Below are 24,958 nucleotides of genomic sequence, written 5' to 3'. Positions count from 1 at the left end.
TGAAGACTGAAAGGTAGCCTATGATATGCAATAATAATATTCAGATCCCATCACTAGTGAATAGCAAACCTGGATTTAAAAGAAGTTCTCATTTAAAGCTGAAAACCACTCAAACACTTGGAAGCAATGATAGCAGAGGTATTCAGTTGTGTATCTCAAATATATGGCTCTAAAGAGAAGATAAAGAATTTGAGACATTGTATTCTGGTTAGGATTCCTTATGCTTCCAAATTCATATGCACTGTCAGGAATTATAGAAATATTTGATTGGCTTTCACCAAAAGATCCCTCAGGGTTTTTTTTTTGGTTGGTTGTTTTTTGGGTTTTGTTTTTTTTTTTTTTTTTTTGTGGAATCCCATTCCTGGATTCCTCCTACCTTCACAAACCAAAAGCAGTACATATTGAGACAAGTTTACTAGAAAGATTGGCCAAGCCTCTGTTAGTCCTTGAGGGCTTTTAACATGGTGTGAACGGCACTGCGCAGCACCAGTGCAGGCACAGACTTTACTCAGTCATGAAAACAAGCCAAATAAACTTCTATCAGTTCTGAAAGAAAAAGCCACTGTGCCCATCAAAACCAGGTAGCAACCACCAGGACTGTATTTAATTCTAAAGCCTGGTCTTCAAATAGGCTTCAGTTTTGCAACCTACATAATCCACAATATCCTTAATACTGAATTATTTGTAAAATGAAAAAAACCCAAACCACCACCACCACCAAGAAAAAGCAACCATGCAAACCCTATTGCACAATGGAGTGATATTTCCTTACTGTGACACTGCCTATAATTCATCTTGGACAAAATAACAGAGCAAAAATGTAATGAGAATTTAATACTTGGAATTGAAGTCACAGAAGATATGGAATGATAGTACTATTAGGTCAGGACATCTCAGCTGTTAGCAAGGCTTTGTAAAAGACTCATATTTTACATGACAAGTTGTACAAAGATTCGGACATTTTCCTTCTTAATCTTCCAGTGACACAAAGCCTCACTGTCTGAATTCATGGTTACATTGGCATCTCTGATAGCTGCTTGCTGCATACTAATTCTCTTTTCAGCTGAAGATATTAAAAAAAAAAAAGGAATTGAAGGTGTTTAGGTCATGTAGTCAAATATCAGGTAACATTCCTAAGATGACAAAAATGGTAGTAAAGCAGAAAGCTCTTCTTCAGTTTTCAACCATGTCATATCCCATTATTCTCTGAGGGCTGGAAAATTCACACAACTCTGATGGAGTAAGGGCTCAAAAAAAGCAAAAATATCAGCTATCAGCTGGTGAGCAAGAACTTCGTGCTGTGTGGAATGAGCTGCACAACACAAAATACACAAAAATACTTTAGAAAAGCCAATCCACACAGAAAGAACTGTCCTTGAATATATCTGCAGTGCATCTCTACTCTTACAGTCACCCAAATATTATCCACTAGTGGGAACACACCCCCACACACTCAACAATCCTCCCAGGGCAATATGTCAAAGCTTACTGTTAGTTGTACAGAAGACACATCTTCAGACTCAGGCAGCATTTAGCCCCTCCTGTGAAGCACTAAGTCTTCTTCCACCAGCAGCTGTTAACATTCCAATTCCTCTGCAAATTTTCGAGGAACACGAAATTTATTTCCTGGACCCGGTGGTCATATTGCTTACCACCATAATGTACCACAGTTGCAATCTGGGCATTCAAGATCTATGAACTATCTGTAACACAATTCAACTCCAGTAACAGACACCATTAAAGGAGGCAGAATCAACTTTCAAAAAACTAATTTTAATCAAAACAAAAAAATTGTTGATCATTAACAAGTTTATAAAACAGTGATTTAGTTACATAAATAAATTGATATCAGTGTATCAAATCTTAATTACTTTCAACTTCATGAGCATGTTTACATGAGTGATGAAGTACAACCTTTTTACCTATTATAATAAATAAAATGGAGAGCATGAAATAGTTTTTTTAAACAAAAATACCTACAAACATACCTCTAGCATGTTCTCTAATGAAGTGAACAAGAGACACTGGACAACTTTTGCACCAAAACATAAAAACTGCTTTAAAAAGCACAAAGATACAGAACCATCAGCTAAAGTAAAGACACTATACTGTAACCAAAGTTGGTACTTAATAATATAATGAACAGTTTGGTAGTTAGATCTCCAGTTTGGTTATTTTAAAGCATTAAGACAAGGCAAGATAGAAGGCTGCTTTTGTTTGAGTAATTCTAGAGAAAATAAAATATATTAAAAAACCAAACTGAAAAGTAGAACAGTCATACCTACACAACTTTCTGTCCTGCACAAAGTCAAAATACCTATGCAGAATATATATATATAATATATATATATATGTTATTTGTGCACAAAGGTTAGCTTATTATTAGCTCACTGCAAAGGCGTAATGTATCATGTCAATCATTTTGGAAAACGTTTTGCGTCTTGTGTCAAAAAGGATATTCTTAAAGTTTTCTAGGCTAGGAGGCACAAACCCCGATTCTGGCATACTGTATTCTTAATGCTAAGGCTTGCTGCTCTGGCTGTATATTTTTTGTTGTCCCTCTTTACTATAGTGCCTGTTACAAGCATGTGTGTATGTATGTATACATATATATGTATACACAGGTTGTATAAATATATATATATAAAATTTTCCCCAATAGGTATCAGTCCAACCATGCAATCCAAAAGGTGGCTCTGCATAGATGCCCAGCATATAGTTCACCACCTGAGCCAACCCTGAAGCAAGGCGCACTTTAGTCCTTCTGATAGGTTTTTTTTTTTGTTTAAAACCAAGCTACTGCAGCTTCAAGTATTTTGCATTACATAGATTTTTTTATAAATTAGTTAATGTTATATTTTTCAATATTCAGACATATACTATAATATATATACAGTACAATAAATGCTCTCATTCTTTTTTAAATTTTTTTGATAAATCCCTGAGAATGTATGTTGACAGTTGCTAAGTTTCCACATGCACAAGCGTTGTGTGCCATGCTTCTGGATGAACAGCACTGCAAAGCCACGTGGTCAGCCTTTTAACTATTAGTATTTCATTTGTTGGTTTGTTTAAATATGCTGAAATGTAAGGATGAGTTACAAAGGAGTAAAGCTGAATCCATTCGAGGTACTTATCACAGGATGGAGGTGTTTTGTTTGGTTTCTAAAGCCATTGCAATATATGTTTGTTTTTGAGGCTGTGAACGTATACGGAAAGAAGAGGAGAGCGATGTGGGCTTTTGCCACTTGACAACATATACTCAGTGTAAACCAAACCTTTTTTAACCTCTCTCTCATACAAAACAGAAAAAAAAAAATTCAACACACAAACTTTCACAACCTGACAGTTTAGTTTGCAAACTCAATATAACTATACACATATAATACCGGTGTGGCTCTGTTTCTTTAAGTTAAAAAGGATACAAAGGCAGGCTCAAGTAAAAACAAATCACCACTCCCACCCCCAACCCCCTCATTCACACATTTTCATCAACCAAACCGCTCACGAACGAGCATCATCAGTTTCTTTTTGCCTTTGTAGATTTGTTTTAGGTTGTCAATAAACTGTGTAAACTGGATGTGACCATCATGAGCCATTAAGAAGGTCTCTCGTGCCTTGCTGAGGAACTCTATAAACTCACTATAGTGTCGTGGGCTGATGTGAGTGAGACGTGAATGAGTTGTGTTAATGTACGCTCCAATTGTGGCATCCAAGAGTTGCCGTAAAGGGGCTTTGTCCAGTGACATGAGCTTACCAGAGTTCCTCCTTCCGTGAAGTCCCACCATGCCAGGAGTGGTCAAAGTACACCGACGCAAAATGTCTGACAGTACTGTTGCACACTTGACACTTTTGACCACCAGAGGTATTATAGCTGCTAGCTCATTTTTCCCAAGGGAGTGGCTGAGTGCACATGCCCACAGAACGTCATTAATGGCAGGGTGTGTGTCCTGATTGTAACTCAGGTTGAGATGTGTCATGGCCAAAGTGGCCAGCTTGTAGGCCCTCATGGGGTAACCACGGTGCTCCATGTACCGTGCTATAGTAAAAAGCTGCGAGTAGCTCATGCCGGTTGTAGCAGCATCTAGAACAATTTGGTAAGCAGTCTCAAAGGCTATGTGATCCTTTTCACACAGGGTCAGTGCAGAGAGGGCACAGTTTTGAGGATCCTTCATGGCACACTGTAGAGCAAGCGTCCTAGCACTGCTGGCCAGCTTCTCCTGCTGATGGCAGTCCAGATGCAGACGGACAATGGTGCTGTTGGACATCACTGTTGTAGCAACAATACTAGTGGCTTCTGTTGGAGTGAAAAGTGTAAACCAGTTTTGCATGATACTATCCAGTGCATAAACACCTGGGAAGAGAAGAAAGGATCAGCCACAACTGATAAGACCTAGCAGATACAGATGTACAGCAAGAGATTACACTTGTCGCAAAGTCTAAGAGGTTACCAGTATGTCCCAGCAAGAAAGACTCAACCACACAGCATGGCTGGAAAAGAACATTAAAACAAAGACTGCTGTGCAAACTCTGCAATCATTGCAAACTGTAACAATCACCAAAACTCAGAGAATAATGAAAATAGCCTGCAAGACAAGGTTTAATCTCCTGTGTGACAGTTGAGCTGTTTTGCTTGTTATTTAAGACAATTTGGATAAAACGTTTCATTTGGTCTCATCACATCATTCCAAAGCAGCCCTCACACCGCACACCAGAGCAACTGCAACTTCTTTTCTCACTGTACATCTCAAGGCATAGCATGTCCACAAAAGAATGTGAAAAGTATGCAAAATGGCTTAGTACAACACCATGGCATACCTTAGCAGAACTTACTAAACACATCTTAAATCAATTAAATTCATAAGCACTTGAACATCAAGATCCTTATTAGGGAAATACTCTGAGTGATATGAACTACTGGATATTAACTGAAATAAGTGTTTTCCTTCGTATCACTCTATTTCCCATCATGTGTGTGTTTAGCAGGGGGAGGAAACAGCGACTGATGAGTTCCCTAAATGGAACCTTATAGCCAACTAGAGTGCCTTATTATTGCTAGAGGCAGTTTAGACACATCTGTGACCCACCTAAACCACACAAAGAGGTCTTAATTTTCTCTCTAAGACTCTGGTGCTTCCTGTGCACCCCTCCACTCATCTGCAACAATTCAGCATAGCCAGATAGGACCTTTTAAATGAGGTATATCTCATTTAAATAGATTCCTAGCTATATCAGCTTGATTAAGCCTCAAGAGTACTTTGCATGATGTTGTAGGTTTTTTATGGGACACTCCTATTAGGATATGTAAACTAATTTAAAGCAATATTAAACCCAGTATTTTATTTGCTGATATGCAACTGCACAAAGCAATATTCAGACACTAATACCTGTAAGATAGCCTCAGCAAAAATCATCTTAGCAAAGATATAAAAGCAATAAATACGAGAGCATTGCATGAAAATTTGCAGACACAAACCACTTTCTGGTTAAAAGGCGAGTTCTATTCCCCCATGCTACTGACAACAATAATTTCCCAGTTAAACATAAAGCAAAGGATAAACTAATCCAGAGAATAAGCAGCAGCAATTCTCTAAAGTTCTGAAACTCAAGAATCATCTTTGCCATACAATCCAACTCAGACATATGAAGAAGGAATAAATATGATAGAAATGCATACTGTCCAGAAATACCTTTACTGACAATTAAACTTGCTCCCTTGCTCCCTTATCGTAAGTACTTATATTGTTCTCATTACCACAGCTGCTAATTTTTGTAAATTTTTTTAACAGCTACACAGCTTTTAATGCACTCATCTTTATTTTCAGATTCTGTATCCTCATCTTGCAGATGTTAAACCACAATACAGAAGCTAAGGGATGCCTCATGAAGACACATAGGAAATCTATGGCAAAGCCCAGAAATGATCAGAACATGCTGCTGAGAACACTGTTCTCCCACTGCTGCACTGGGTATTTTGGGTATTGAGTATTTGTATATGGTATGTGCTATAGGTTATGCACACTCCACCTTATGGGACAAAGAAGTCACACTGCACTACTCAACTACTGCCTCACTTGCTCTGTGCCTAAAAATACCCACTAATCCTTGCCATAATGTGTTCTCACCAGCGGAATTTTACAGATGAACAGAAAGTGAGAGGCATTTGTAGAACCTGGGTGTTGACAACAAAGATCAAGCCCTCTAGGAGTAGCTGACAAGAGAAACATTTCAGAACGTACCTACTTCGGTTGCACATGTTACCAACCACCTCACCATTTCCCGCCGTCGCCAATTCAGCGTTGACAGTGTCATCCGCATCACCTGTTAAAACAACACAAACAAAATACAAATTAATCCTGTTGCAAACCAAGACCCGTTAGGTCCTTAAATGAGGGATTTTAAGTTACTCAAACACACTGGAGTTCAAAATGGCAGCCTCTTGTCATCCCCTCTCTGTTCCTTGTTTTCACCTAATAGGTCAAACAATTTGAAAAAATTAGAATAGCATGCAGAAAGTAATTCCAACTGCAGATCCTTCAAGGATAGAGGAATACTTATAGCTGAAGTAATGCACTTATATAACCATGGGGGTGGGACTGACAACCTCTGGTTGTGTCTAGGCTGGCCACACCTGCCTAGACAGATGTAATCAGTGGCTTTGTACAAAAGCAGATAGCTCTTTTTTGGAAGGTAGCAAGCTTCACATCAAGGACAACGCTGCCTTTTGGTGGGGACGCCTGCCAATCTGTGAACTTACTGACTCTCCAAGGATGCAGCTTCTGCTATGGGTAATTATAGGCATGCTAGGTCAGTAAGATAACTTTATGGGCAACAGCTGGGTGACTGGGGAGGTCGTGTTGGGGGCTTGTTTCTCTCCTCCTTCCTCTCCTTTGGGTTTGTTCGTTTTGTGGGCCACCTCTTGGTAATAAATATCAGTTTTGTTGAGCTTTCAATGGTGTCATGGTTTCAGGCTTCAGTATGATCCAAACTCTCCCTAATACATTTTTGGCGATGAGGATGTCACACTGAACACAAAACACATCGTTGCCAGGGACAAAGTAGGATTCGCAGGTGGGATGCATAGCCTGTGGAGTGAACTGTTGTTTTTTGTAGAAAAATCGGGCTAGGGGGGTAGACTACAGAATATAGCTGACTCCCTGTGCTTCTGTTGATCTTCATCTTCTGTCTATGGTGTTGTGATACACTTGGTTTTGGCTGGGATAGAATTAAGCTACTTCCTGATAGCTGTTAAAGTGCTGTGTTTTAGATTCAGTGTGAGAATGCCACTGACAGTCCTGTAGTATTTCATGCTCTGTAGAGAACTGGTGCACAAGAAAGCTTGGAAGGAGCACTGCCAGGAGGGCTGATTTGAATATGCCAAAGGGATATCTCATGCCATGGAAGCTTACATCCAGCACATAAACTGGGAAGAGTCCGTCCAACAAGACTCTTTCCGAGTCAAGTGTTATTGCTTGTGAGCGTGTCAGGGAGCTATGGGCGGAGGACATGGTGTTAAAAACGCCAGGGGTTGTGTTACCCCTTTCGTCGAAGTGTCCCTAGTCGAAGTGTCCCTAGGCGGACACAGGAGCTTTGATATTCACTCAGGGATCGTTTAGGAGTCAAGTCCGGTGCCGGGCTGCCATCCCTGGGGCTGCCGGGGGAAGAGGTTTCTCTGTGGAGCTGCGTCGGGCTCTGTGTTATGTAGAGGGACCTGGGGGGGATGGCATTTTTCCCCCCGGGGCCAGGCCGGGATGTGTTCTAAGCCCGGGACCCGAGGGGGATGGGCATTTCCCTCCCCCGAGGCCATGCCAGGATGCATTCTAAGCCTGGGACCAAGAGGGGATGGGTGTTTCCTCCCCCCCCCGGGGCCACGCCGGGACGTGTTCTAAACCCGAGTTTACCAGGAGTTCGCGCAGGGCGAGGGTGGAGGGGGCGGCAGGAGCCCAGCAGCAAATTGTAGCAGGCAGAGAAAAATAAAGGAGAGAGACAAAAAGCAGCTTCTGGCCGGTTTTTTTTTTTCCCTGGCCGTTTTTCTCCCCCTCCTCCCTCCAGAGGCAGAGGAGCTGGGCAGCAGCAACTGTAGGGAGTCAAGACAAAAAACAGACAGCTCTGGCCACTCTCTCCCTCTCCACCCCTCGGGGGAAAGGAGGGCGAGCTGTAACAGCAGCAGAGGTCTGCAGTGATAAGAAAGACAGAGAAAAAAAAAAAGGGAGAAAGCAGATACCTAAGCTGTGTTTGAAACTCTGTTGTAGTAAGTTCGTGGTTATGTTTGTCAAGGTGGCATGGCTGATGGTATCTGATCCCTGGAATACAGCAGCACCCAGGAGCTGGTTTCCCCTCTGAAGGTGCAGAGCAGCAGGGCCTCCTCCAGACCCAACTGTGTCTTCCAGAAGGCTAGATTTTTAGGAGCAAGCTCTGTACAAGACTAGTCAATTAGAGACTTCAATGAATTCACTTTTAATTAGCTTAAGCACTGCTTTGGATGCAGTCAAGGAGCTTTGTTTTTTCATGATAGTTGTGAAAAATCAGTTGCTTTGACTCTTCTGTATGTTGTGAATTAACCTGCATGGGGCCAGTGACACTTTGTCCCCTGAGGGTGTTAGGTTGATATGGAGTTTTATGGCCCTGGTGGAGGCAGTGAAACAGCAGCCGCCAGCCCTCAAAGTTATTGTGAGTTTAAGTTCTTGGAAGTTTGGCATGAAATTAATAAGCCATAGCAATTTCAGTTCACGTGGTGGTCATTCAAGTCACGCGGTGGGCACATGTGGGCTGGGGTCACAAACAGAAAATGAAACATGTCTGAAGATTTAAGATTCTTAAGAATCTTCACAAAGTATAATTGTTAAAACCAAGGAAAAGAAAATAAAACAAGAGAAGAAAAGGAACAAGAATAGAACAAAACCTTAACTTGATAAAACTATACTTTTGTAATGAGGAGAGGCAATACAACACCCCAAATAGATGGGAGTAGTATGAGAAGGGGGAGTTTGCTTGTGTTTTGTCTCCCACAGGACCCTGCTGGCTTCCAGCACGTTTGATGAAACCTTACCATGATCAGACCCAAGCCAGTTCTGCAGATGCAGAGGCTGGGTATCAAGAATTCTGGATGGAAATCAGTGAATGCTGAGCAGCACAAGACCAGCCTAAATGTCACATGGAAGGAAACATATTCCTAAATATGATTCATTGTGTCTACTAACTTTTACTAACTGGTGTAATGACTCAGTTATCATGTACCTGTCTCTCGTGTGTCTTCTTGTCCACACCTGACATTGTGATTCGTGTAATGAACAATGCCTTTCAAGTGATCCTTATTTGTCATTTGTGGTTCTCAGTGAGCCTGGCCAGGGGCTGGGAGGATGCAGCTACCACAGCCATGACTACCGCTGCATTAGCCTATTCAGTGCAGGCCATGTATCTTGAATAAGAAAATGGATTGGTTATTCTTTTTTGCATTAGCAGGTCTCGTGTCCCAACGGATTCCTGGATCTACTGTTCCAGAGATAAGAAGGTCTATGTTTCTTAGATGAGTTGCACCAACAATCTGTATGTTTTGTTTTGTATTACTAGTAAGCAACAATCAGAATTGAAATATTATTCCTGAACTGTGTGCTGCCAAATTGTTCTGGCAGCAATATTAAAAGTAATGGCTAGAGCTAAGCCCTGACTTCAAGACGTGAAAGAAATATGTGATGCTGTGTACAGAATAACTCCAATTGTGCTTAGTTTTGTCTCCTGGGATGGGGCAGACGTGTCACTAAGGGGGGAAAGAAAACAGTGGAAAACTATAGAACTTGTAACATCTTGAGGCCTAATAATGGTCATCGCTGTAAAGAGCGATCCGTTTCTGTGCTGCTAATGTCACACCAGTGATGTCTGTGAAGATCAGGCAGAATGGTGTGGTTTAGGGATTCTAAATCAGATGAATTTTGAAGATGTCTCACTGGCTTTAGAGATATCTTCAGGGAACTTACAGTTTTGTTACCCTGATTGTTTTGCAGTGCTCATATTTGTATGTGTTTTGTCCCAGTAGTGTTACAGCAGGTGGCAAGAATTATTTGGAATCAACAAATGACAGAAACCTTTTGGCTTACGAGTCTACATACAAGTATATGTGACTGTGAAATAACCATGTGTGAGGTGCTGGGTCTCACAGAAGAAAAGCTTATGTTGAAAAGCTGGTTGGCAAGACTGCAAATGAAGGACTGATGTTTGTGGGCCTCCCTATGGGCTCTGGCTTGCATCATGTTTACAATTTTCTTATGATGAATTGGTAACAGTCTAGTTAAGTGCAGAAATGATTTCACACTCAATAGTATAGTTAATGTGAAGATGGATAAAATTCTTTTATAGCATGGAGGCAAGAGATAACCTGTACTATCACTCCATGAGGTGAGGGGGGATTGACTGCAGTCAGGGGTAAACTGGGGCAGGACGGTTTGCCCCGATGAGGCCTGGAATCTGTACAGAGAGTGCAAGCTTTCTGTGGGAGCGGTTGGTGAGACCAGGATGTTGTCTGGTGTTGCATCAAACTCCAGATATACATTGCCTGTGATGGCTCCTAACAGGCCTATAAATGTGTGACTGGCAGTCAACCACTTCATACTATAAAAGATGAATCCAAACTATAAAATTCTGAAATGAGAAGTTCTGTTGTACTAGACTTTATATTTTGCAGAAATTCCTGAGATTCATCACGTTGTCTGGGCCCATATGATTGGACACACCTGTTCATCTGTCCAAACTTGGGAACTAGTTCTGCCAACCAGGAAAAGATTATCTCAAGTACTGTTGACTTCAAATAAATGACCACTGAAACCCGCTGGGATCTCCTCACTGAGGATGGACACGATTATATTATTGTCTGTACTTTTGTTGTTACTCAATTGTGATGTTGTTTACATTTTTGGAGATGACACTTTATCAATATGCTTTTCAAGTCATTCACCAGTGTCATGGTCCAACCACAGACCACATGGTGGAATGTATCAGGAGTTAATTATGCTGATACTTTTGGTCTATGTTTGGCTCAGCCACCTGTAAAAGTTTTCTTCTTTCCCTGACAAGTTATGAGAAAACAAGCACTGATAAAATGGGAACTTCATCCTTGAAAAGAGTTCTTGTATAAACTACATTTAATTGCTGTTTTATGATTCGCTAATCATCCTCCAAGGTCGCTTGAAGGAGAAATTGAAGACTATAATGATGAAGTAACGCCCCAGACTCAATTAGGAAAGACCCCAGGAGCATACTGCACATGTGGCCAAAGTGCTCACGCATGCGCTGAAGTAATGCACTTATATAACCATGGGGGTGGGACTGACAACCTCTGGTTGTGTCTAGGCTGGCCACACCTGCCTAGACAGATGTAATCAGTGGATCTGTACAAAAGCAGATAGCTCTTTTTTGGAAGGTAGCAAGCTTCACATCAAGGACAACGCTGCCTTTTGGTGGGGACGCCTGCCAATCTGTGAACTTACTGACTCTCCAAGGATGCAGCTTCTGCTATGGGTAATTATAGGCATGCTAGGTCAGTAAGATAACTTTATGGGCTGGGTGACTGGGGAGGTCGTGTTGGGGGCTTGTTTCTCTCCTCCTTCCTCTCCTTTGGGTTTGTTCGTTTTGTGGGTCACCTCTTGGTAATAAATATCAGTTTTGTTGAGCTTTCAATGGTGTCATGGTTTCAGGCTTCAGTATGACCCAAACCCTCCCTAATACAAGGAGAGAGACTGTTTTATTTGTGGAGAAGAAAAAACCCCACCCCACAAAAAAGCTTCCTCCCAAACAACAAAAAAACAATCGATTACCAATTTCTCAAATTATATAATCTCTCCTCCCTCTATGCACAGTATATCAGTAATTTTATTGTGATACTACTGTTTGTAGCAATTAAATAAAGTACATAATAGGTCAATCATAGAGCTCTCAATGATCATCTTTACATATTAAAGTCAACAAATGCACTCACAAAACAGCTTGAAGTCAGCAGCATTTGTAAGAGGGTTCTCAACCTATACTCCCTTCCAGTCCTACAGTCACTTGAATGTGGCATGTAGCTTTCTGTCATATTTTTTACTCCTGCCACCTCTTTTAGTTCTATGCTGTAGATATCAGATACCAGATAGTGAATAAATACAACCTAATTACAACTAAGTCAAGGGAAGAGAAAGGGGAATAATCAGTAGGCCACTAGAGACAGTGCTGACACTAAGTTTTTGGCAGGAAAAGCATTACTGTAGAAAACTACACAGCTGGGAGTTACTACCAGAAAAGCGTTATGCATCTTCCTTCTGGAAAGCAAATCTTTAAGATTCTTAAAACACCTTTGGTAAGCTTGGGACAGAGCAGTCGACAAGTTCTACACCAATTTGACTGAAACCCTGGGACTGAGGACAAAGTATGGGTTCATGATACTACTTCCACTAGACCTCAATGAAGACATTCTGATGACACTGTCAACCACACAAGAGTATCCATGAATACAGTGACATCCAAAGTGTGCTGTTTCCACTGAATGATACTTGGTGAACACTTAAGGTGACACACAGGTCAGCTGTAAGGATTTTTCTCTTTCTCATGTAAACAAACATTTAAGGCTGAAACATTCCAGGATGTCAAGAAACAAGCAGATTTCCACAGTGACCTTGGAAAATATGAAAGGCTAACAAAGTATACAGAACCTCAGCTTTTTGACTAAAGGCTTTGGCTTCTAACAGCCTAGAATAGACATATAGTACCTTTCTTCAGCATAAGAAGCAACTGGAATAATATCCTTTTCCCAGAAATCTTTGGAGCTTTATTTACTGAAGCCAAGTAATAAATGGTTTTCTGATCTTTGCTTTTTCTTTTTAAGAATTCGCTGAAGAGGGATGAAGGTACTTAGTTTTGTTGATATGAACCATGTAAACTCCAAGATTCAACAGTGTCAGGAACTATTACTACTTAGCTGTCTCCTTTTAGCTTACAAAGTCTCTCCTAAGAGCCTGAAAACTGATCTGAGGTTCTTGTACACCTCAAGCTGAGTCAGATGCATCTGACTACACCACAGCTTGTGGAGTATAAGGATTTTGATGATGGAAATGAGAGGGCTGTAGTCAGCACGGTCTGCCTTAGCAACAGGTCATTATGGTTGACCTTGACTTTCAACAAGCACATACCAATCCTCATTTAGGGGAAAGGAAGAGAAGGAATAGTAAGAAACCCCTGAAGGCCACACAGAAAATACAGTGCATTCCTAGAAAGCAGAATAATTTTGCTATCTAGCCAGTCCTACAGCAGAACCCATTGCACTGGTCTTCTCTCACCCCTGAACAGAAGAGTGCCTTGTAGCCAGAGACTGCCAGCTCTCTCTTGTGCCTAAATGGTGCAAAGGGGGGCTGTGCAGACGCCTGGTCTGTGTTTACCAGTACACTGAGCTTTGTGTCAGGAAGAAGAATTTAAAAACACTTCTAGGCAGAGCCCAAAGAGAGTATCCTCTCCTGCACTTAAAGCTATACCCACCAACACTAATTCCAATTCCTTTCTTCTATTGTAATACAACAACTATATTATTCTACTAACACAACGAACCAGGGAAATACCTGAAGGCCCAGCTCCAGAGAAACTTTCAGAAGAGTGATGTCTGGCAAGCTGTCCATGAGTGTTGCTATTTTAAATGCATCCTGGGCAAGTTTGAAGATGTGTGATGAGGAGTGTATATTTTTCTGGATGGATTCTAACACTGTTTCCAGTCTCTGAACATCACCTGCAAGGTGTAAAAAGAATGACCAAAATAGAACATGATCCCAAAACACCCAGAGATGCATTATAACTGAGCTTGTGATTGCTGTGCAATAGTATGATGTTTCAGTTATACACATCTTGTTTTTAGAAACCTTCCATACTTAGTCACATACGAATGAAAGATATGCACCCTTTTCGTTGCACACAACTCGTCTAGTGTCTGATGGTGTTAGGACCAGAAGTCATTTTGATTTGTGAATTTTAGAAGTGATTTGTTGACCTTTAGGTCTCACAGTCAATGCCATATGTCAGAAAAACAAAAAGCTGTCTCATCAGACTCAAACCAAGGTCATCTAGATACCACCTAGCTAGCTTAACTACTAGAAAATTACGTGACAGGTTTAAGTCAGTTCAGTTTGTTGTACCCATTTCAAGCTCATGTCAGATTGTGATTTGGATTCCTAAATACTAGTTTTATAATCTGTTTACTCCATGCAATATTAAAAGCATACATTTAGTTCAGTACATAACTGACAGCAACGTACCTTTGGCTGCTGTCAGCATGGTTGACGCCAGCTCACACTGCTGGGATTCGATGTGACTTAGGGTGAACCAGCGGGGATACCGGTTTGGAACAACAGATGCAATGTGGTGAGGGCGGGACATGTCTCCTGAAGGACTTGTAGATTCCAGTACCAGCAACCTGAAATATGAGAGAAATCCTCCTTAATTAAAAGACTATTACATTTAGTTACTCATGAGCTAAACTAAAGCAGCCAGAACACTTGGCCTCGTCTATGAAATAGAATCATAGAATCATTCCAATCCTTCCATAGATTGGAAAAGACCTCTATGATCAAGTCCAACCCTTGATCCAACACTGCCGTGGTTACTAGACCATGGCACTAAGTGCCACATCCAGTCTCATCTTAAAAACCTCCAGGGATGGTGAATCCACCACGCCCCTGGGCAGCCCATTCCAATGTCTGATTACTCCCTCCGTAAAAAATTTCTTCCTAATTATCCAACCTAAACTTCCCCTGGCAGGGCTTAAGATCATGCCCTCTTGTCCTACTGCTGGTTGCCTGGGAGAAGAGACCGACACCCACCTGGCTACAACCTCCTTTCAGGTACCTGTAGAGAGTGATGAGGTCTGCCCTGAGCCTCCTCTTCTCCAGTCTCAACAGCCCCAGCTCCCTCAGCCTCTCCTCAAAGGACTTGTGCTCGAGTCCCTTCACCAGCCTCGTTGCTCTTCTCTGGACCTGCTCCAGCACCTCAATATCCTTCCTGAACTGAGGGGCCCAAAACTGGACACAGGTGTGGCCTCACCAGCACTGAGTACAGGGCAAGAATCACTTCCCCGGTCCTGCTGAAATGTGCCTTTTCAGTTACACTAAAAAAACCCAGTATTGGAAAACCCCTTCTCTTCTTGGGGAATCTTAATAGTCCATTTGCCAAACTCACCTACATCAATGGGCAGAAATTCACAGGACAATTAAGCCACTCATTAGCCAAGGCAGCAGAGATTTTCTGCACCATGTATAGAGGTGAAGTTTTAATTCCTACCAGTGTTTCAATCCTTGAACCACAGCCCTCAGGAAGGAAAGTGGAGCATTTCTTGCTCTATTGAGACCTTGTAAATATTTTTCAATATTTGGAACACGCCTTCTTCACTTCCAAATGCTCAAAGTAATGGAGAAAGATATTCAACAAGTCATTTGGACTTCAACAAGTCATTTGGATTTGCAATTAATTCAGACATGAATTATGTTCAAAAGGACATTCTACTTTTCAACTATGACTACTTTTAAAAGTCTTTAAACTTTATCCTACCAACATTTTATAATGTACCAAAATCTGATGTTAGGGTTCCAAACAGCAGCAACAGAGGAAGTTTCCTTCTAAAATCATTATCAGACACTTGCTTTCTAATCCTGAAGCAAAAATTTAATCGAGTATGCATCAATCTACAACAGCTTTACCCAACAAAGAGCATTCATACTTAGAAAATTCAAATTAATGTGTTTATTGTTGACTATTACAATCCAAATGACAACCCACAAAGACTGAACTGATGGCCCCTACAATACACTAGATACAGAAGGTACACCAGATACTCTATAAATGCCAATGCAAAAAGCAGGAGTGAACAAAACTAGGTATTTTTTTTTCAATACAACTAAGTACAGTTTCAGGACATGAATGGTTAATGAGACATCAAATGAGAGTAATAAGGCAACGTTCACGAGAAAAGCTTTACAGTGCTTAGTTTCTTGATGAGGGTTAATACCTGAGGTTTGTTTCTACCAGTTTGCATATGCAAGTGATTTTCTAGCAGAAAGTCAGCTGGGAGAATAAAGAGGTTGGATCGCTTCTGTCAACCAAATTGCAACTACCGAACATTGAAAATCCAATGCATTGTGTTTTTCTGTGATAGAATATTTCTTACGGAATAACCTCATTTAAATATAAGTTACAATTTCTTGCAGTTAAATAAATACCTAAGTTCCGTAAGCAACTGTCGTGCATGTCTTTTTTTCTCACAGCAAAACAGATTTAAGTTCCATCAATTTTCTGTAGGTTCCTGAAGCATACGATAGCATATTTAGGAAAAGAATATGATAGTCTATTTAAGAATTCACTGAGAAAGGTAATTTAGAATACATGGGAAGGCATCTAGCAGGTACAAAAAAATACAACACACCACATAAATACCTATCAGTAGGCTATATTACATTTTCAGACACATGTATGTGCATGCTAATATGAAAAAAACCCAAACCCTTCCTTTTTTACTCTTGTACTGAGTCAAGTCTATTCCCCAGTACCACTAAGATACCTCTACACATGTAAGAATAAAACACATATAAACTCTTCAGCTGATTTTTCCCAAGCATAGAGTGAGGTTGCAGGGAGAGATGTTTTATAAGACGGTTTCAGTAAACAGTAAAATCCCAACTACCTAATGAAAAAAGGGATTATTAGGTTATGTATAACAGTAAATAGAAAAAGAGTATGAAAGAAGGAGTCTGTTTTGGGGAAATCTTTTGTTACTTTGAATTTCGCTGCCAGCTTCTGTGCTCTTTTGCTGTGAAAAGAAGTGTTGTTGTGAATTGGTAGCTTTCATGCAATTATGGCAAGATTAGGGAACATCAGAAAAGCACAAAGAGATTTAGCATTCTTGACTTTTTTTCCCCCCTTGGAACATCAATTATTTAGTGAGGTTTTAGCAAAGCTACCTTGTGATTAAACATCACCATTAAAATCTGGCTCCCAAAGCCTGGGTGAAATTCAGGCTTAACAAGGGATCAGCCAAACTAAGCCAAATATTCAAGTTCAGATTCCAAGTGAGCAGCCAACTAGGTCACTGCAGATCCACATTTACCAAGGCTCTGCTCCATATGTTTCAGTGCTGCAAGCAGAGAACTGTAGACAGAAGTGACCATCGAGGATAGGACAATCCTGTCCTTTCAGACCTGAGGTGCACACATGAGAGGCTTTGTGGTATCAGTTTCCATTGATTTCAAACTGAACATTCCACACACTGAAACAGGACTCAAAAAATTAAAGAGCAACAGGTGTTTTTGAATACAGAGAGATTAAAAACTCCAGAGCTGCTATCGTGGGTCATTGACCCATGCAAACTTGTGTGCAGATTGACACTAAACACTTATGTCTGGAGAACCAATTAGCTGGGGTCTTGGGAAGTTAACTTCTTTAATAAAAGTTGAAGTGAGAAAAGAAATATGCTTCACTTCTAAAAGCATGAACAGCTGGAGAGATTTCTATGCAGCACCTTTACTGATTTCCACACAAGATTTCTGTCCTTGCCACAGCCATTTCCTCCCTGCCACGGAAGAAAAGATGCTCAAGTTTTCATCTTCTGACTACTCAACCACTCAGCCATGAGACAGACATTCAATCTTCATGTTTTATTCTTGCTCCCTTGAGGCAGTATTATGTTACTTTTTCATTTGGTTTGTATTGGGAGTCCTTTATGCACTGAACTAACAGTGGTGTGAATGGAAAGAGTAATCAACCATCCTTAGGAGAATCTGAGAAGTGTGGAGGAAAGCAGACAGACATAAAATAGGAGGTGTCTAAATCTGCCATCACCACAGTTCAAGACAGAAGCCCACCTTTTTGAAGACTGCCAAATATCAAGCTACAAAAAGACTGATTACTGTCTAGGGCTGAACTTTCATCTATCTTATAAAGTTATGACAAAAGGGCTATGGAGAACAGCCCTGATTGCACTGATGTCTCCTGTGATTTTACCAGATGGACACTGACAACTCTTTCTTATATTGGTCTATTTGAAGAGTAACTTCTTTGGCCGAGATGACAGCTTCACAGCAAAAGAGGGCTGGAGCTACCCAGGACTAACTGAAGATGTCATCAGTTGGATCTTTCAGTGTCTCGCTAGTTTTTCTAGTTGAGAAAGGAAACTTTCAAAAAAGAAGTTTTCAGTTATAACTGGTTTCTGGGGAAAGCCCAAATCCTTGTTCAAAAGGACCAGCACAAGGCTGTCATGTTTACTGAAGAGTTCAGTGCACTAAGCAAAGTTGCTGATAGATGTCTATTCTACTCTTGCAGCATTGTTTCAATAGTTTAGTTTAAGGAGGAAAACACCACACAAACAATCTCTGAGAAACTATTTTAAGGTAGCAACTGAAAATAAATACAAATTATAAAATAATTAACCTTTTTTTCTTACCCCCCCCAAATACAACCAAACCAACCAAAAAAAGATTCAAAAAACCCCCCAGCTACTACATTTGGTACTATCTTCCTGATCTGATATAACCAGTTACTGATGCACCTACCTTGAGATAAAAGAAGAGGAGCATACCTAGATGGTCCAGGCAGCTTTCTGATCATACATTTGACTATTCTCAATAGCAATCAGTAATGTACTTTTGTCTTCTCAACGTATCTCCTAAAATGCTAATTATAATCAGCAAGTATCTGAGGTCACTCTTCCTATTTTTTAGACTCTTTCTCATAACATCCATTACTAGGCTGTCTTGGAGGCAGGAAAATACCCAACAGGCTATGCAGACCTTCGGCCTGACCTGACAGTAGCTGTGTTTTGTTCTTATGCATGGCCTCCCACTTAGTCCTTTGAATACAGAATTATTTTCTCCCTATTTAGCTTTTTGGAGAAAGTAGCTGCAGAATAAATACCTCCAAACCATACAGGCAGAAACTATTTGTTGAACCTAATACTACTTATGTGGATAGCATGTCCTTGAATCACTGTGCAACCATGCTTGGTAATAATGACCAGGAAAACTCAACGTGTTTTCTTTTTTAAATTCTAGGACTTGATTGCTCTTATTATTAAGTTGTGGCTATTCTTTGTCAACCATCAACTACTAGGTTCTTGACAGAGACAAGACAATTCAGATGAAACTGGTTTCTTCCCTGCATTCTATGTGGACAACGGATTTATTGCTGATCACTTAGGTCCTTGAAATCTCATTCAGAAGGCTTTTCTTAGACACCATTACCAATCTGGTCCACACTGAGGTAGAGCCAGCACACACTGAGCACTCCCTGAGAAACATCTTTTTCCTGATTACTGAAGACAAATGTAATGCAAACCAGACATTTTGTTGTCATTGGATATACTCCATTTAAATCCCAACATTCACCCAGAAGAGGGCAAGCTCAAAAAAATGTACAGGCTTAGACCACACTATATGGGTTCAAGTCTATCACTGAGAGTTAAGTTATAAAGAAGGCCAATGAAACAAATAGTCCTACTGAACAGGTTGAGCAGCAGATGATCCTGAGGCTTCTGGTGAAATGCCTCTTTCCTCATTTCCTAATACCAATACCATCATAAACATAAAACCATGGGGGTGAGAAAAGACATATGCTAAAGTGGTTGTATAACACAAAATCTCTGCTCCAAGAGTGGGATTCTAGAAGGATTTGTGACAGGAAATCCTGTTTTACAGGTGTAAATAAACACTAACAGTATATTTACAAATTATTATACTGTAGTTACTACAGACACCAATTAGTTTTATAGATGACAGAACCAAAATAATTTGTCCTTGAAGGGAAGAATGTGTATTTGAGAAAAATAGATTAGGTCTTGATTACCAAGCCTTTTCACCTTTCCCATCCACTACTGGATGCTCTTTCTGGACAATCCGTGAGTACATACCGCATGGCTCTCAGTGCAGTTTTGTATGCCAATTCAGCATCATGAGGTAGGAGAGAGGTGAAGAGATACTTGGCAAATGTGTGCATTGGAACGCTCTCTCGATGGATGACTTCACCTAAACCACTATATGGTCCACCTGCAGAAAAGAGGAACAGAATGTCAGTCTTTACATACCGCAAAAACCCAACTTCTGGACCTTTAAAAGCATTCTCTACACCTTCAGTTAGAAGTGGTATCCAAAGAGAGAGTTTGCTTTAAAAAGCTAAAGTTATATTGCTATTTTCAGTGAAATATATAAATTCAATGTATGTTAAATACCATGGTTATATGGTCATATATGGTTATTTATGGTTATATACCATAAATACCTTTGAGAAAACAAGACAGACTACAAATTGTATAGTATTAGGCACACTACTAGTGCTTGTACGAATGACAGAATGGTTACAGTGCACCACAAAGCTAATTCAGCAGCCTGTGGTATGCATAAGTAGAGAGTCATAATCCCAGCTTTGCCTCCTCACAGTTACATTGTGCGCTTCAATCCCTATGCACCCCATTAATGTGTGACTGCTTTATCACAAATTCACCAAGAAAAAAAAAGACTGATTACAGTAGAAACATATCTTTAATTAAAGTTACATGACCAATCACCATAGCAGCATCTGATCCCTCAAATATCTCACTTTACATCAAGCATTTAAATAACTGGTCTGGACTTGGTCAAGTTGTGACCCAAGTCCTGTATCCTACCCTTGGATCACAACAACCCCAGGCAGTGCTACAGGCTTGGGGAAGAGTAACTGGAAAGCTGCCCAGTGGAAAAGGATCTGGAGATGCTGGTCAACAGTAGCTGAACATGAGCCAGCAGTGTGCCCAGGTGGCCAAGAAGGCCAGTGGCATTTTGACTTGGCTTAGCAATAGTGTGGCCAGCAGGACCAGGGCAGTGATTGTCCCCCTGTACTGGCTACTGGTGAGGATGCACCTCAAGTCCTGTGTCCAGTTCTGGGCCCCTCACTACAAGAAAGACATTGAGGTGCTGGTGAAGGACAAGTGGTGGAGCACAAGTCCTGTGAGGAGCAGCTGAGGGAGCTATTTAGCCTGGAGAAAAGGAGGCTTAGGGGAGACCTTATCGGTCTCTTCAACTACCTGACAGGACGTTTCACCAGCCAGGTGGAGGTTGGGCTCTTCTCCGAAGTAACAAGGGCTGGGGAGATTTAGATTGGATATTAGGAAAAACTTCTTAACTGAAAGGGTAATCAGGCATTGGAACAGGCTGTCCAGGGAAGTGGTGGAATCACCATCCCAGAATGTATTCAACAGAAGCGTGGACGTGCCACCTGGGGACATGGTTTAATGGTGACCACTGTGGTGCTGTGTTAATGGCAGGACTCGATTATCTTATAAGTCTTTTCCAACCTGAACAATTCTGTGATTCAGAGAATGCTAGATCAGATTGTCCATCAAAGTCCACTTCGGTTCTGTTTGTCCATTATAGTCACATGATCTTAAAAATTCTATTTTTTGTGGGAAAACTACCCCCATTGTTGTGGCAATGGCTTTTTCTCACTCAGTGAATATAGATTTCAACTTCACGACAGCAGTAACAGGATTGACAACACCACCACAGTTAAATGCAACTATTTATTTGCAAAGTTCTAAATGTTCATAGCACATTTGAATCCCATTTCTATATTTTTCCTGCAAACTTAAGACTGTTATTTCTATTAACAGGAAAACTGTGTCAAACAGTTTTTTATTTTAGTGACAAGAGATTTGGGCATTAAATGTTGCAAGATACAGACTAAGAATCTTATATCAAGTATTAGTGGACTATTATTGCACAGATAGCATCCAGCAGTCCTAGAAATTACTACAACTTCTACTAGAGACTCCAACCCACCACACTTGGATGCATGGATGGATGGATGGCCAGCTGTGTGAATTTACTTTTTCACTGTGGAGTCACATGTGGCATTTAAACTGCTTCCAGCAGCAGTTCAAACTAACATGCCCTTACTCTACACTGAAGCAGATGAGGAGAAACAGCCAAGCTTTTTCAGCAATGTTTTTGACTGATGCTTTAGCAAAACTTGCAAGAATAAAAAATCACTAGGCATGAAAAAATTCTGAGCTCCACAGGTGGGCATTTCTGAAGGCCAGGGCTGATTACAAAGGGAACGTCAATGAAGATTTAGTAGGTGACAGTGTGTCTCATAATCATTTAAAATGAAGCTGAAAGCCATTCAAAACAAGTTGGCATTGCTTGAATGAAAGGAGCCGTCTCATGTATGTTTGCCAGTTGGTGGTGCGGTCAGAAACTCAGTTAGGACACAAAGAATACAAGACAAAGGACCTATATGAAAATATATTCTGCCATTAACTTAGCAGTCAAGCAAAAAGTTAGAACAGTTCTTGCAAAATAGTCTAATGTTCTGCTTTCCCAGGCACTCAAGTGGTAGCTACATACAGCATGCACTAATTTGCATTAACAGCACAGAAATCAGCTTAATATTGGATTAAGTTTTCCTTACTGTATTTGTAGGACTTCTACTAAAAACCCACAATTGATATAATTAGCCTCTTAAATCACTGCACAGCTTTTCCTCCGTTTGGGCTGTCAGTTTCTGCCTAACATGGAGTCAACCAAACTACTGCAGAAAAGCCAGATTTCTCATCACACACTAATGCAAGACCATTGTTGCACACTACTCACAATAGCCAAATACTAGCAGATTTCCTGCTATGATCACTTCTTTACTACTCTAAGTAAATATAAGAAGAATTCCAGTGATCAAAGCTGTAAACTGATTCAATTATCACAGAGTACGTCAGAGAAATTCTGTCTTTTCCTCCTAAAGCATCCTTACCAGTAAACAGATGCAGCAAATTGATTCTATAATACATAGGAATCCTGCATGGTAGTTAATAGCTCGATCTAGACAGCTGCAGTTCTTGTCCAAAGGCCATAAGGCAGCAGTACAGCCACACTGTGACAGAAACTCTCCCTATGGTGTAGCTTTTCTACCATTTCCAATGGCACAAGTCTTTAACAATCTGGGCAAAAACAGTGACTTACAGCTGAGAACCCTAAGCAACATACTGCACTTCTTCCACAAAAGAGGAAGTTTAAAAAGAGTAACAACTTACAAAAAGAAAGCAAACCTGAGTACTTTGTAACAATTTCACAACTTACCTAGAGCAGTACCACACTTCCCTCCACCCCTTGAGCAGGCACTCAAAAACCTGGACCATGCCTTTGGCTACCTGGTTCCTTTAAAGCTTTTTCTTCCATTTAAAAAAACAAAAACCAGAAAGACAACCTCAGAACCCATGAAACTACTATCTGAATGTGAGGCTTAAGTGCTACATATTAAGACTTTTTGAAAGTTAAGGCAAAAGTATGCACTTCTATGTACAGATTTTATTGCAACGCTAGCGAATTCCCAAACACGAATTCTCTTGGTCACAGCTTAGTCACAAGACCAAGTCTTAAGCCTCAGTATTTTAACGCATATTTCAATTCTCATATATGATACAAACTTCAAAGGCAAGTAATTTTTCTAACTGCCACAAAAAAAAAGTTACATTTCTCTCTCAGCAATTCTAAGTGAAATTTCTGAACTCTTCACTTGGGAACAGAGGTAAAAATCTTCATACATTTATAAAGCTGCCAGTCTGGTCTCTTGTTCAGGATACAAGGAATACCTAGAATTTTGCTACCTGGGAACTGTTAATAACTGATGCCTGCATTCTATAATAGTGAGCCTGGATTGTATAATCAGGTTATTAAGATTATGACACACAACAAATGTAAAGAAGGAAGTATAATCAAAATTAAAACAAAAGGTTTACAGGTCAATATATGCCTTATCTCTACAGTCATGCAACATCTAAAGTATGTCTGATTTTCATAAGAGATCTGAAAATATATTTTCCTGGAGTTCTAAGTAAAAAAACCACCTGAAACATGTAAGGCAGTTTACACAGGAACACTATTTCTGTGTGCTTGTATAAGGGGAGGCAGTTTAAAGGAGCAGTTAGCATCTATATTCAGCTACCTTCTAATAGGAAGACTGCTTGTTTTCGAAAAATCTTCACCAGAGTATCATCCAATTCAATTTCCTGTAGCTTAGAAATGAGCTGCTCCTCATTTCGACAAACCTTCTCTTGTGCATACAAGCCATCAGGCATTATTCGTTGCTGTCCCAGCCCTATCAATGCTACTTCCACGGCCAGCATTAAATAAGATTCCCCTTCTTCTAAGAACTTGTGAGCAGGCAGGTGCTGGTACTCCGGAGATTTGCATTGCCCCATGTTCTCTGTAAGGGGTGACATAGAAAGAAAAACATATCAGCAAACCATTCTGACCCATGATCTGCCTATAATGCTACATATACAAATGCTTCCTCTGGTAGTATTAATTTTTAAAAATTATTTAAATTACTAGCACAGTCTCAAAATCCAATCTAAAATATGTCATCTGATTCCATGTGGCAGAAATACACAAAGAAAAAGGAAAGAAAAAGGTTTTAAATAACCCACTCAAGTAAAAATAAAAGTTTTTATTTTTAAACTGCACAATTTAGAGAAAGGCAGTTCCTCTAGCTTTGTGTTAATGAGGCCAAAATTGGAAGATCCACTTCAATTTCTTTCCCCACCCACTTCAGTATTTCCTTAAAGCTTTGATGTGTAAGAGGAAGGGAAAGGTGCTTATACGCCTGTATAGATTTCAGTTGAAGCTATTAGAACTGTGCAAATACAACAGGCCTGGGAACTCCACATCTTTAAAGTATCCTGTTTGCTAGCACTCCTTTCAGGCTTTTAATTTGTTACAGTAGTGTTTCTGATAAAAATGCATACTATTAACATTAGAAGCCCTACTTTTAGTATCAATTACAAGCAAATTCCACACAGGCCAAGCCATAAATTGCTTTAAAGAGTGCTACCAATTCATTTGGCACTTCACAGACAGCATATGACAAAACTCTATTCCAGCCTGTAGCACTTTACAATCTAATTTGGAAACATAAAGTTATAATTGTCAGATGTAAGGAG

At 40.3% G+C, this 24,958-nt stretch overlaps 1 protein-coding gene across 3 annotated transcripts in view; it reads right to left on the bottom strand.

The window, feature by feature from the left end:
* Positions 1-1,752: 1,752 nt before the first annotated feature.
* ZSWIM6 (zinc finger SWIM-type containing 6) overlaps positions 1,753-24,958 on the bottom strand; it is a 114,260-nt gene continuing 91,054 nt past the window's right edge. For all 3 annotated transcript variants that reach the window (XM_027723516.2, XM_027723515.1, XM_039379749.1), the window contains 6 exons: positions 23,962-24,222; positions 19,901-20,036; positions 14,268-14,425; positions 13,581-13,744; positions 6,240-6,321; positions 1,753-4,354 (listed from right to left, as the gene is read on the bottom strand). In XM_027723516.2, coding sequence (XP_027579317.1) covers positions 3,492-4,354; positions 6,240-6,321; positions 13,581-13,744; positions 14,268-14,425; positions 19,901-20,036; positions 23,962-24,222 — 1,664 coding nt within the window. In that variant the 3' untranslated portion in view covers positions 1,753-3,491. The remainder of the gene's footprint in view (positions 4,355-6,239; positions 6,322-13,580; positions 13,745-14,267; positions 14,426-19,900; positions 20,037-23,961; positions 24,223-24,958) is intronic.

The sequence above is a fragment of the Pipra filicauda genome, unplaced genomic scaffold (genome assembly GCF_003945595.2).
Source record: "Pipra filicauda isolate LSUMZ 115617 unplaced genomic scaffold, ASM394559v2 scaffold174_size2080704_pilon, whole genome shotgun sequence".
Classification (NCBI taxonomy): domain Eukaryota; kingdom Metazoa; phylum Chordata; class Aves; order Passeriformes; family Pipridae; genus Pipra; species Pipra filicauda.
The sequence above is the reverse complement of the archived record's forward strand: the minus strand, read 5'-3'. Positions and strand labels throughout refer to the sequence as shown.